We start from the raw sequence: 13,095 nt of genomic DNA, 5'->3' as shown, positions 1-13,095 counted from the left end.
ACGGGAATGTCTGGGGGAGAGACCGGTACTTGGTGCAAGGTACCCGACAGTGGGCCCGGGTATGCGCCGGTACTTCCGGAAGATGTAACTTCTCCGTCCCGTCCTAACAAATACGGCTCAGCCCCCAGCCCTCGCACCGAATCGGGTCAAGCGGCATACTCCCTTCCTGCCCTTGGCAAAAGTAAGTACGGAGTAGGTAGTGCCTGCCAACCTGGGGAAGCTCCGCTCACGATGTCCAAAGCGGCTTGGGCTCTACGGGTGCGATAAGCCTTCCTTATCCAACTCGTTGCATCCCAGGCCACTTACATGTGATGGTGAATGCCTGGCGACTTGCGTCTCGATGCCCAACCAACATGTCTAGCAATCCAACGTCGTGTCTTGTTGTCGCTCATCCAAGTATCACAAGCTGCGTCACTTTTCTCAATCTCAGAGCATCATGCTGATTCTACGAAGCTAACATTCAACGGCAGCGCAGGCCACAATCTAGCTCTCTGCGGTCCACAGCTCCCAGAGACCAGTCTGAGGAGCCAGCGTCGAGCTCGACCAATTCTAACCATGAAAAACGAGCAACAAACTAACATACCAAGGGTAAAAGGTATAAGAACAAAACGACCAAAAAAGAGTGTTCCTCTTTGACGGGGGTATCCAGCAGCAAGCGTATATGCGCAATCCTCATTCCAAAGAGACCGCCATCCCACTCCTACGACCTCACCCCAAGGTAGGCATGCAAATAAAGCTCCCAGGCATCAGCTTATCGCAATCCAACCCCTCGTTGGCCTTGAGCAAATCCTCAATCGTCATCTTCTGGCCCTCAGCAATAGCCCAACACGTATTCCCAATCTCAATCTTATACGGCACCGCCAGCCCACCGCACTGCGGCACCGCAACCTCTTCCTCCTCCGCCCCGCCCGACGACGACGAAGACGGCGTACGATACAGCCACCACGTCAAAACGAGTAGGAAAAGCCCAATAAGCACGAAAAAGTTGAGCAGCGGCCTCATCTCGTGCCTCCACCCTTTTCTGTCGTCCCACGGGTTCCGTCGTCGATTGAGCTCGCCGCCGCCGCTGCCACCCGGCATGAAGGGCTCGGCTTCTTCGGCGGAGGCGGATGATGCTCCCGAGACTTGGGTGAGTTGGCCGTATTGGGCGCCGGGCGCGCCTTCCCAGTAGCTTCCGTCTGCGTCTTGGTAGGTGTAGATTTGGGTGTCGGCGTCGTAGCCTACGCGGCGCATGCCATGAGGCAGACGTTCCTCGTCTGTGTCGAGATGGGAGAAGCGTGACATTTTGGTGGTGAGACCTTGTGGTAAAGAGAGGATTGAGACAGGTTGATGTATCGTGATGACAGGGGTTCAGTAAATAAGTATGTATTGGGCAGGTAGTATTTAGAGTTGCCAAACGTCGTTTCGGTCAGAGGATAAAATAAGAAAGAATTGGATGGTAATATGGAAAATGGGCAGCGGACAGCACCATAGAGTAGGACACTGGATGGAGGCAGCTCAGGGGCTGACGATCCAGTTGAGGCTGTGCAACCGCGTCATCGTCCCGCTTATCGTATTATGTCATCAGGGTCCGAGTGTGGCGCCAAGCTGTCCCCGCAAACTGGGCCGTGCACTTTCCCGCCTTCCCGCGTCAATAGAAGGAAACACCACGATACCTTCCTTCCTCGAGCTTTACACGTCGTTTTGAATAACATTCCATGTTCGTGTAAGAGTGCTGTCGACGATGGTGTTTCTTCAAAACTGTTTAGAAGGCAAGTCAGAAGGATGAGTTTGCCGAATTAATTGAGATACATTTACTCGAGAAAAAAGTTAATAAATCTAGACCATATATAATAATGTACCTGAATATAAGGCAAACAAAACTCCAAAAGAGTTCATCACCGGCGTGGCTACATGTCTTGGTGCTCATGCTTCGGTTTCGACTCGTAACTTCTAGCGAGGGCGTAGTTTGATGGTCTTCTATATATATGGCTCGCCCCTAAGCTATCCCACCAAACGGCAGTTTGACCTGACCTCACAAGCCTGTGGGGCGACTGCTCTCGTTGGTGACAGGAATCGAGTTGAGAGGGGGTATAGAGTCTTCTCGTTTATTCTGGTAAGGTGCGTATTCATCATAAACTCAGCTGGTTTGAAAGGTGATTGGATGAAGTTTGGCAGGCACTCTCATATAGGCCATCTCAAACGACTACTTTGCCGTTCATCACCGGTCTCTTAGTGAGAAGCAAAGGTGAAAGGATATAAAAGCGTAGGTATGCGTAGTCGGTTTTATTATGTACGAAACATGGCCGAAGTCCGCTTGTGTTAGAAATGTTGAACTCTGGCTCCCCAATAACACCTACGACCTTGCGCTTTTTTAGATTCAAGTAAGCAAGATTGTGTGATTCCTCACTTGTCGAGCCTGGTCTAGGAGCCAAGCATTAAAGACTTACAAATGATAACCTTTTGGTTCGCAAGTCGGGGGTCTCGGCTTGTAACTCCTATCCAAGCAAAGTATGGCACTATACACTCTCAATTGAGTCTGTTGGAGAAGACTATCATCGGTGTGGCCAATGTCCGTTAGCGGGGTTAACACCGGCGAGTTTGTTCGAATGCGGGTTGCGGCGGACGACGCTCCGCCGTTGCAGCCCCATACGTCGAGGCGGAACTTACACCAAGAAAGGCAACCTACCTCATTCTTGTTTTTTCTTCACTTTTTCTTTACTTTACGGAACAACTAGATCAGGATGTCTCACCAATGACTTCGCTATCGCTTCTCATCACATACAGCGATTGACCAATTACTATGGTGGCTGTCAATTAACGACCTCACCTCTTACACAACGAGATAACCGCGTGGTGGATCGACGGGATTCGCAACCGTAGATCATGGGTGTCTGGCTCCCGGTAGTCCCGTCTCGAGCACCCACGATAGCCATCCGAAGCATGCAATACGACGCAGAAACCCAGTTGTACCGGGCCCGGCCCACCGTCACCAGAGCTGAACTGAATCCTACATCTAATATCTGCTCGTTCCTGCGGGCCTGCCCCTCCACATTATCCCCTTCCTAGATATCCGTCCCCTCGATTTGCGGAGCAGACTAGTCCATAGTCGACCCAGAGACCCAGGCTCCATGAGACATGGCCACATCTGCCCGTGTTCCCGCGACGCCATTGATGGGATTTTAAAGGTCGCTACGTGACAAGCCTTTTCAAAGAGGGGCGCCATGGAAGACGTCGATCCGGCGAGGCGGTTCCGAATATTGACAGCTCTATTGAAGCGGAGTCGAGCTCTGGAACCCTCGTGAATACAAATAAGGCTGGTCATCCCACCGGTTTGACACAAAAGGGACACCAGTCAACCTCCTCATAACTCATCATCGACAGACCTTCAAGATGAAGTCCGCAGTCGCTGGTGCGCTCGCCCTCGCGGCCGCCGTCTCAGCACAGGCGCCCTTGTACGGACAATGCGGTGGCCAGGGATGGACTGGGGCAACGACCTGCGTTTCCGGGTCGGTCTGCACGTACAGCAACCAGTGGTACTCGCAGTGTCTCCCCGGTATTGCTTTCTCTTCAATAACTTTTGCTACAAGAACCCAAAAGACTAATCAGTATCACCAGGTTCCGCCGCGACGACGACCTCCCGCTCCAGCACTCTCGCGACCTCGACCCGCGCGGCAACCACCTCGTCCGTCGCCGCTACGTCCCGGACGTCCTCGGCCACGACCCCACCCAGCACCGGCTTCCCCAAGGCCGTCGGCACCAAGTTCAGCATTGATGGCGTGGCGAAGTACTATCCCGGCACCAACTGCTACTGGTGCAGTTTCCTCACCAACGCGGCCGACGTGGATCTTGTCTTGGGTCATCTCAAGACTTCTGGTCTCCGGATCCTTCGTATCTGGGGTTTCAACGATGTCAACACGATCCCGCAGTATGATAACTGTATGGAATATTTCTAGACTTTTTCGTTTTTCGGTTTATATCTGCAGAAGGCTAATGACTGTGTAGGGTTCCAATACTTGAGTGCGTCAGGTTCGCAAATCAACACTGGCGAGAACGGTCTCGGACGCCTGGATACCGTCGTCGCTTCCGCTGAGAAGAATGGCATCAAGCTTATCATCAACTTTGTCAACAACTGGTGAGTTCCTCCCCAAACATCCCCTTTGAGGCAATATCTGACGTAGTCCCAGGAACGACTATGGCGGAATCAACGCCTACGTCAACGCCTTCGGAGGCGACCACAACGGCTGGTACACCAACACGGCGGCCCAGACGCAGTACCTCAAGTACGTCCAGACCGTGGTCAACCGGTACAAGGCGTCCCCCGCCATCTTCGCGTGGGAGCTGGCCAACGAGCCCCGCTGCCAGGGCTGCGCGACCTCCGTCATCTACAACTGGGCAAAGTCCACGTCGGCATACGTCAAGTCGCTGGATCCTAACCACATGGTGACGCTCGGCGACGAGGGTATGGGATTGCCCGGCGACACTTCTTACCCCTATCAGTATGGTGAGGGAACGGACTGGGTTGGTCTGTTGAACATTACTACACTGTATGTTGCCCCCCCTTGAATGTGGTCTCCGTGGTGGTGTTTGTGATGCTGATGATTGATTTTCGCTTAGGGACTTTGGAACGTTCCACTTCTACCCCAACTCATGTAAGTCTACCCGCAATAATGAGGTATCACCAAAAGGTCACTGACGGATTATAGGGAGCGTTGGGTACGACACTGGCGCCAAGTGGGTGGCTGACCACGCGAAGGCCTGTGTTGCCGCGAACAAGCCCTGCTTCTTTGAAGAATGTAAGTCACAAGCAAGATACAAAAGATTTCATGAAGAAGCGAATGAGGGGGTAGAAGCTGATTGAAATCTCCAAACAATAGACGGCGCGCCATCCGACCACTGCACGATCGAGAGACCATGGCAAATCGCCTCCGTCGCCACCGCAGGCATGGCTGGTGATGCTTTCTGGCAGCTGGGTGACACGATTAGCACCGGCCAGTCGCACAACGACGGTAACACTATTTACTACGGCACCGACGAGTGGACTTGCTTGGTCACGAACCACGTTGCCGAAACCAACTAGGCTTGACAAGTGTAGTTCTCGTGTGAAGATGTAACGGTCTGTCTTGACGTGAGAGTTGCTGTTGTCTGGCTGAACCCGTAAATAGCCTTCAGTTCGTTGTATATATTGAGCGAAGAATTCGAAAAGTTTGGACTTTTTGCGACGAGTAAAGCTGCCTACTTGATGAGAAGAATCCTTGCTTATATTTCAAGACTGAAATACCTTCTAGTCAAAGAGGGCTTTCTTCTTAACAAGCCAAGGTACAGGTGCCTTTACAAACTTTTACGTTGAAAAACGGGAATAGAATGGCTATCAGGCGCTTCCAAAAGCTAGGGACCCCTCACAGACCTAAGACTCTTTAATGTTCGTCCTCAACAGATCCTTCACAACAATAACATCCTTCCACGAAACTAACTCGGGAACATCCCAATTCACCCACACCATCCGCCCATTCAGAAATGCCGCCTCCTCCGAAGCACTCCACACTACAAAGTCACCCGCTAATTTCCCGTCCGTCATCTTTCGCTTCAGTCCAGACTTGACCAACAAGGCCGTCTGCACTGCGCCAGGGTGAACAGAGATAACGCGGGCCTCGGACGCCGGGACATCGTCTGTAATCACCTCCGCCAGGCGTAGCATCGCGACCTTGCTTGCGCCGTAGCTGCTCATACCGGGTATATGGAAATCGTACGCCGCCTTCGTGTTGATGTTGATTATAACTCCCGGCTTGCCATCAGCAGCTCCGGTCTGTAAGCCCCTACGGTGACGCAGATACGTCTGCGTCATAAGCCCCGTACCAAACACATTCGTCGTGAACCCCTGCCACCAATCCTTCAAATCCGCATCGACGAAGCTCACCGGCTCGGAGAGGTACCCGGCATTATTGACAAGAACATCGGGGGCGCGGTCCAGGCTTGCAAAGAGGGTTGCTACATGCTCCGGGGAGGCGACGCTTCCCATGTGGAGGGAGACTTCTAGGTTGGGAAAGTCTGCTCGGAGAGCGGCTGCTGTTTGGTGGAGGTTGGACTCGGTGCGGCCGGTGAGGATGAGTTTTGCGGCGTTGGCTTGGGCGAAGCTGCGGGCTGTGGATGCGCCTATGCCGGAGCCGCCGCCGGTGATAAGAATTGTTTTGGCGGTGAATTGGCTGCGGAGGAGGTTGGGGGACAGTTCGGGGTAGGGTTCGTAGTGTTCTGTCTTGATGAAGGATGCCATGGTGATGAAGAGACTATCTGATGTGGCTTTCTTTTCTGAAAGGAAAAGAAACGGAACGCTGACGTGGTTATGGCGGTCTATTCTAGGAGAGCGTTTCTTAAAGAAAGAGCATTACTTGACCTGCCGAGTAGAAGTCATCGACTTCATACTTGACCAAAATACTTTCAAGAAATGGAACGCAGGTGCACTCGTCTCACTTGACGTTCACTCAAGGTTGTGGCTTACCAAGCACATTAGCTACATCCCCCAACCTTTAGAACAGCATACAATAGGATGCATCACTACAATGGGAAACCTAAGACGGCGCTTTCAGAAGCTGAAGACTGTAGCTCTCGGACTACATCGGAAAGTAAACTGCAACGTCGTTTTTGAGTCGCACTCACGATTCTGCATAGTAAGTGACGTCGAGGTTGAGGAGGTCCGAAGGGAGGTCCGTGTCTGCGTAGCTCTTGCATGTGTTGAGATGAGTTTACTTCAAACTCAAAAGAACTCGGGATGAAACCCAGGCCTTCATGTGTGAGGGGGAAGTTCAACATGCCCCAGGCTAGGCTGTTCATTCCTTGAGGCTCCAGACCAGTTGATATCCGACGGAGGTGAGCCATAGAAGAAGGGCTGGAAAGATTTGCCAAGCTTGGCATCTTATTAAAATTGGCCCTTAAATTTCTAGAATTTCAATCTCCGTGAAATCTGAAGGATCCAGTACCGGTTCACTCTGCCCGAATGAGTAAATCCCGTACATGACGCCACAGAAAGCACCTCCTACGGGAGGAAATACTGTCAATGCCTCTGACTTGAATATCTTGGTAGTCGTAATCCCATCGACCGAGAGACTCATCTCATAGTCGGAGGACCTCGCCGTGATGGACAGTTTTACCGGCTGATTTAAATTAAGGGCGGGTATTGCAGAATCCAATAGGGGGTGTGCCACCTTGAAACATTAGAAAGAACGCCGAAAGCTATCAAGCGGCCTATAACGTACCTTGAGCTTATTGACCTTGCCCGTAGGCTCCCTCGTGATGATTGTCGGGACGGCGGATCCTCCATCTTGTGGTTGAACAGCACCAATGCCAATTGTGGCATAGGAGTACTGACTCCACCACACGGTAACGCCAGATTCATACCCTGCCCGGCTGGGTTTGAAAAGCATTGTAGCCTTGAAACCCTCGCTGTATGACGTCTGCTTCCTCAAGATCATTGCCGGCGATTCGGGACTATTGAGATCGAAGCAGTTCCCGTAGAGTCTCAGGCAGCCGGGGCGTTCTATCAGGCTGTGGCAGGGCTTGATAGGCGTATCTAGAAGGATGAAATCAGCTTCAGCTCTGGTACTCGGACTTTCCCACTCACTCTTGTGATACCAGCCAATTTCCAGGGATGATCTGGACAGGTCTGCCTTCCACTTGACTCCGTCAGCATCAGCAGCGGCGGCCTTTCTAATATCCTCCCTGCCAACGGTTTGAAGTGTGATGTTGCGACCCTTGTTGAAGATGGGCCAATCATCTACCCAGTCAACCTGCACCAGAAACGTCTCTCGGCCCATCTGCGGCTCAAGGTATTTATCCTCAACCTTCACGGGCCGTACACCGAGCAGCACAGCCCACCATTTTCCCTTGCCATCTTCAAAGACGTCGCAGTGGCCGGTCCTCTGCACCTCCTCCTCAGGCCCGTTATACCACAGAGCTTTGCCCTGCCCCTCCCACGGCCCATACGGCCCTTTCTGGCTTCTGAAAACCCACTCTTGGTGGCCGGCTTCTGTGCCGCCTTCGGCGGTGAAGAGGTAGTAGTGCTCTCCCCGGCGGATGATGTGTGATCCTTCTGCAATTCCGTGTGGGGATTCACGGATCACTTGTGGCGGGGTGAGGGTTCTGCCTGTAGTAATGTCGATTTCTGAAACGTGGATGGCAAAGTCTTTTAGTTTGAGGCCTGGAGTTCGCTTTCCCATGCGGACTGTTGTTGAGAGGTAGACCTTTCCGTCGTCGTCCCAGAAGAGCTAAAATTGCCATCAGCTGTGTACGTGTCAGTATGAAAGCGGCCACTCACATCTTGATCGAATCCGGGATTGTCAAAGTATACGGGATCTGACCAGGAGTTTTCATCCCAGATGTTATCCGTCCAAACATAGAATCCCCTAGGGAAGATGCGCTCCTACGAATTCTCATGAGTATTGTCTCAGAATTTCAGGCATGGTCTTTACTCACATCATTCGCGGGTCGATATCTCTGAAAGAGCCCGTTGGCGAGATACCAGCGCTTCTCCTGAGGCCGATAGCGCAGCGTGCTTGCCCAGCTTCCAGCGCCAGGCTCGACGGTCCTCAGCTCGATCTGGCTTCTGCGCGTGAGTGCGTGCCCGATGAGCTTCCAGTTAACGAGGTCTACTGAGGTGTATATGGCGCAGCCTGGGAAGTACTCAAAGGTGGAAGTAGATAGAAAATACGTCGTCGGGGTTGAGTCTGTTGGCGGAACTACGCAGATTGTTGGGTCTGGGTTGAAGCCTTGGATTATGGGGTTGAGGAAGATTGGTCCCTCTTCTTGAGAGGTCATTTCGACGATCTCCGATGAGAATGATGGTGTGTCTCAGGTAGGATGGCAGTGCCAAGAATAGGATTGTAGTTGGTTGAAGAATCCCTGAATCTGTGACTTGAGAGCTTTCCATCCAACAGCTTGTTGGTTCTTGTTGGTGCTCACCGGCGGTTGAGCTCGGCTTAAGTTTCTCCAGCAATCACAGATCGCCCCCGGCCGGAGGATGAGATCTCCACTTGGCAGGTGGAGTCCTTCGCTGCCGCTCGACACGGCCGAAGCCGATGATACTAGTCCGCCGGAGCTTGGGAGCCAGAGGCCGCAGCCGTGATGTTGCATTCACAAATGAATATCAACAGCCAATCAATCTAGCCTTTCGAGCGAGGGCAGATGCAATTCCTTCTTCGTCTCTGAATTGCATCTGAGTCAGGAAATGGAACGAGACAGCCCGGACGAAGCTGTTTAAATCTCGCGGTTCTCCTCTTGCTTTGCGCCTTGCATACAACACAGACTAACACTAATATCAAAGCCATCTGGAGTGGCATAAGCCGTTCACATCGTATCTTTTTGCGCAGTCCCAACAGTCGTCAACCACTTCGCCTTGCGAATACAGAAGAACTCCAACTTTGGCTTCCACAGCTCGACGCCATCCCCCTCCACGCCCTGCACGTCATCCATCGTCCCGGACGTGACGGCTATCCGGCCGGGGTCCTTCTCGCTGACGACGAACAGCGAAGAGCCGCACGCGCCGCAGAATGAGCGCTCCAGCGAGTTGCCCGAGTCGGATGTGCCGGCCTTGTAGACCTTGATCTTCTTCTCCGGGTCTTCAACCGTGAGGTTCTGAAAAAATTGGATAATTGGTTAGAAATTGATAGCTGGAATCTTGAAATGCAGGTATCTTATCGTACCTTTGTCTCGACTAAGCTGTTCGCGCCAAAGGACGAACCCGTAAATTTGCGGCAGCTGTTGCAGTGGCAGACAACTCCGAATCCGAATCCGCCGGCAACGGTGTACGTGACCGAGCCGCAGAGGCAGCCGCCGGTAACATTTGTTGGTGTCTGACCGGTCATGATTGTCATTGAATATCAAAGCAAATGTAATTGGCTACGGGCGCTCGATGGCGAAAAACTGAACGCAAATGTCGTGATGCGGAATTCATTTTCTATTATAGTAAGTCGATTCTTCTCTTTTAGGGTGTAAAAACTGTCGAAAGTGCCAGGTTCATCTCGCATCTTCCATCCCGTCTCACCGCCAGTGATAATCTAACCCACAGATCGTGTCCCATCCGGCAGGCAGCCTTTTTCATGCAAGTAAGCGCCGCCAGCTGGTGTCGATCTCTTTAAAGTGCGACGCCTCACAGTAACGGAAACAAATCGTCAAATCGTACGTGACCTTCGTGAGACACAAGATGAGGGGGAAAAGTCGGCGCTGAATGCATCAAAATGCATCAATCCGAAAAGGGACAAAAGAGGCAGAGCAAACAATATGCTGAGAGAATGTCAAAAGCGGCCTGTTGGTTCAGGTGCTCGTCCACTCATCTTACCCCGTACTATCTCTCAATCGAGACATGGACCTATATCTCATTCAGCCCTCAGCCGTGGCTGAATTGAGGGCGTGTCAGTGGTTCAAAGGCCCGATATAGTGCTTCACTCCCCTCTCATTTTTGCCTCATCTTCAACATGCTGAGCTGAGTATCATGAATCGAGTATCATGGCGTCTGAATCGTCAAAGCCGCCAACCGCCGCGAAGAGACGGGCGAGGCTCCAGAAATCGTGCACCGAGTGTTAAAGGCGAAAGCAGAAGGTGAGTTGACCAAGAATCCAACACAGATCAACACCAAGTCACCCGCCATGGAACGGTATCACATGCCCAGGAACGACCCGAACCTGATCACTTGAATCCCACCGAGTTCATGCGAGACTGAAAGAATGGACATGTCATAGTGCATAATCCGACAGCCTGAGACGCAGTGCGTCAACTGCTCAAGGCGGTTCCCTCCCGTGGAGTGTACCATTGTTCAACTCGGGCCCTGTCTCCCAAAGCCGGTGTACGAAACACAGGTCCTCACCTTTGACCTGTCTTCGCTTTCCCCGAAATCGGAGAAGCAGACAGAGGTGACCTCACACGGTCCCTGTGTCACTTCGCTACCCGGTATCGCGTCCTTGAAGTTACCCGGTAGACTGCCCGTTCGAAATCGCTGCAGGGAGCAGATCAGGTCGAGATACCTCGAGGGCCATGATCACGCACGCCTTGGAGGAGACTGCTGTAAGGATAATCGTGAAGAGGAGAGGGCCGTGTCAAAGGGCCAGGCTCGCGCCAACCTCTTTCTCGATGGAGATGGAGACCCCCAGGCCTTCTTCCACAATGGTATCGCATCCATCGGTGGCATCCTCACGGAAGTTACGACGCTTCACGGCATGCCACTCCCGGAAGGGCCCAGGACGACGGAGCTTTTACATTTCTGTGAGATCACCAGTGCCATCAATCACCTTTGGAGCATCGATGGCTGACGGATCCTCCCACAGACGTTCACTTTGTCGCACCCAACATGGTGTCAATTGATGGCCGGAGTCAGCCACCCGTGTTCCTCAAGGAGGTTCTGCCTTGGATGCTGCAATCCCCTCTGTTTCCCAACATCGGCATCCTCATGTCCTCGATGACCCAGTCGCTGGAGCGAGGAACGGAAGTGGCAAAGAGCCCTGAGTCGCTCGCCCTCAAGTCCTGGGTTCTGTCGATGATTGCGGACTACATGCGGCGACCGTTCGACGCTATCGCGGTTGAGATGGTCCGGTGCATTGTGAATCTGGTCGTCATGGAGGTGAGTGCAGCGTCTTGTCCCGGTGACAGCTTTGTGGGCCATTCCCAACGAGAAGCTGATTTTCCTCTCAAAGTGGTTTTGGGGTGCCGACGAGAGCATGTTTGCTCACATGAGAGGCATCAAGCGCATGATCAAACTCCGTAAAGGCATGCGAGGGCTGAGAGACATTGTAGGCGAATCGATCATAATTCTGTAAGTTCAATGAGTTCGTGTCCAAGCTTAAACCAATTCGTAGGTACTGATACCCTCTGAAAGGACTGATTATGAGATTGCTTGTGCCTTTGAGACGGATCTCTACTGGTTAGAGAACGACCCAGCGCGTGACGAAGAGATACCTGTCCCGACGACCTGGCCAGACTGCTACGACAGCCCCTTACTGGCGTCCGCACCGCGATTCGAGAGTATCGCAGAGAAGCTCGGCATCTGCGGCGCGACGGCCAAGATTCTAGACGACGTGCGGTTCCTCACGGATTCCGTCACATCGGCGTCGGCGATGGCGTCGGCGGCGAGCAAATCAAAGATTCGATCAACCGCATCGTGGCTATACGATAAGCTGCGGGAACAAGGCACAGCAACGGCAGCAAGGAGACCCACACAAGTCGCCTCCTCCTCCTCCGAAAAGGAACGGATCCTCGAGACCGTCAGGATCGCCACCGTGATTTACAGCTGGTCCATCAAGTCACTGCGCCAGATTTCGCGGTTCGACGACGCCGAGATGCTCCAGGCGGCATACGCCAGCCTGACGAGCGTGAGTATGACGACGTGGAAGGGGATCCCGGGAATCTTCCTCTGGGTGATGCTGGTGGCGGCCCCGAACGCCGCGGCGGATGCCAAGGGCAGGTTCGTGAGGAGGAAGATGGCCGTGACGGGGTTGTCGATCGGGTTCGAGGACTTTGCATTGGGGATATCGTACCTCAAGGCGTTTTGGGGCGTGCAGCGGTGGATCGCCAGGGAAGGGGGCGGCGAGGGCGAGGGCGCTGGGGTGCAGAGGCTGGAGGATAAGTGGTCTTTTGGGTCTTGGCCGGGAGTGTCGGTATAGTTCGCAGGAGTCACGAGAGTCACGAGAGCATCATACCCTCGCAGGCTTGCGCGTTGTGTCGTTCTGGCCCCGGGTGCTGGGTTGCGGACTTGCGGTACGGGATAGCCTACGGGATATCCGTACGGAGCCGAGCACGGGATAGGGGAAGGATGGAGAAGAGGGGGGGCGAGCTGATCCTGCGGCGTCACGAAGACATCAGATGCTTGAATTGTCTGACATTTGAACGATGGGTTTGCTGACCGATCTTTGGGGTTTGCTTCTTCATTTTGTTGGGTTCCAGTCTGTTGGTGGCGCAGGCAGAGAGATACAACGCACATGATCACAAAAGGCAAATAGACTGATGCTCGTTCTGAGCTTCTGCCACTCTGGTATCAATGAGTGAAGGCATGGACTAGGGGTGAGTAGGGATGAGGAGGGATCAAGGAGGGACGAGAAAGGGATGAGCAGCTCGGATTTCCTAAAGGAGCAATCCGGT

At 53.0% G+C, this 13,095-nt stretch overlaps 6 protein-coding genes across 6 annotated transcripts; 2 read left to right on the top strand and 4 right to left on the bottom strand.

Annotated features, from left to right (window-relative positions):
• Window positions 1–708: 708 nt before the first annotated feature.
• BDZ83DRAFT_751690 (uncharacterized protein) lies at window positions 709–1,284 on the bottom strand (the record flags this gene model as incomplete). Its single annotated transcript, XM_060514088.1, has 1 exon — window positions 709–1,284. The coding sequence occupies one exon, from the start codon at window positions 1,282–1,284 to the stop codon at window positions 709–711; it is 576 nt and encodes a 191-aa protein (XP_060365494.1).
• Window positions 1,285–3,372: 2,088 nt separating this feature from the next.
• Window positions 3,373–5,171, top strand: BDZ83DRAFT_670199 (fungal cellulose binding domain-containing protein; the record flags this gene model as incomplete). Its single annotated transcript, XM_060511118.1, has 7 exons — window positions 3,373–3,535; window positions 3,598–3,918; window positions 3,985–4,114; window positions 4,167–4,526; window positions 4,597–4,631; window positions 4,686–4,775; window positions 4,857–5,171. 7 exons carry the CDS (start codon window positions 3,373–3,375, stop codon window positions 5,057–5,059), a joined length of 1,302 nt encoding a protein of 433 aa, XP_060365493.1. The 3' UTR covers window positions 5,060–5,171.
• Window positions 5,172–5,290: 119 nt separating this feature from the next.
• BDZ83DRAFT_698315 (uncharacterized protein) lies at window positions 5,291–6,250 on the bottom strand (the record flags this gene model as incomplete). The annotated part of the gene is made up of 1 exon (XM_060511394.1): window positions 5,291–6,250. The coding sequence occupies one exon, from the start codon at window positions 6,248–6,250 to the stop codon at window positions 5,387–5,389; it is 864 nt and encodes a 287-aa protein (XP_060365492.1). The 3' UTR covers window positions 5,291–5,386.
• Window positions 6,251–6,795: 545 nt separating this feature from the next.
• BDZ83DRAFT_730350 (beta-xylosidase) lies at window positions 6,796–8,927 on the bottom strand. The gene is made up of 4 exons (XM_060512841.1): window positions 8,446–8,927; window positions 8,288–8,392; window positions 7,230–8,237; window positions 6,796–7,178 (listed from the first exon to the last, which is right to left on the bottom strand). The coding sequence occupies exons 1-4, from the start codon at window positions 8,785–8,787 to the stop codon at window positions 6,906–6,908; spliced, it is 1,728 nt and encodes a 575-aa protein (XP_060365491.1). The 5' UTR covers window positions 8,788–8,927; the 3' UTR covers window positions 6,796–6,905.
• A 388-nt stretch (window positions 8,928–9,315) lies between these two features.
• Window positions 9,316–9,833, bottom strand: BDZ83DRAFT_651276 (glutathione-dependent formaldehyde-activating enzyme; the record flags this gene model as incomplete). Its single annotated transcript, XM_060510440.1, has 2 exons — window positions 9,316–9,603; window positions 9,672–9,833. 2 exons carry the CDS (start codon window positions 9,831–9,833, stop codon window positions 9,316–9,318), a joined length of 450 nt encoding a protein of 149 aa, XP_060365490.1.
• BDZ83DRAFT_719155 (uncharacterized protein) lies at window positions 9,832–12,620 on the top strand (the record flags this gene model as incomplete). The annotated part of the gene is made up of 5 exons (XM_060512148.1): window positions 9,832–9,933; window positions 10,707–11,226; window positions 11,289–11,581; window positions 11,655–11,773; window positions 11,837–12,620. The coding sequence occupies 5 exons, from the start codon at window positions 9,832–9,834 to the stop codon at window positions 12,618–12,620; spliced, it is 1,818 nt and encodes a 605-aa protein (XP_060365489.1).
• Window positions 12,621–13,095: the final 475 nt, after the last annotated feature.

This window comes from Colletotrichum acutatum, assembly GCF_030867785.1.
Source record: "Colletotrichum acutatum strain CBS 112980 chromosome Unknown BDZ83scaffold_41, whole genome shotgun sequence".
Lineage (NCBI taxonomy): Eukaryota > Fungi > Ascomycota > Sordariomycetes > Glomerellales > Glomerellaceae > Colletotrichum > Colletotrichum acutatum.
This window is presented reverse-complemented; position numbering and strand designations above follow the sequence as displayed.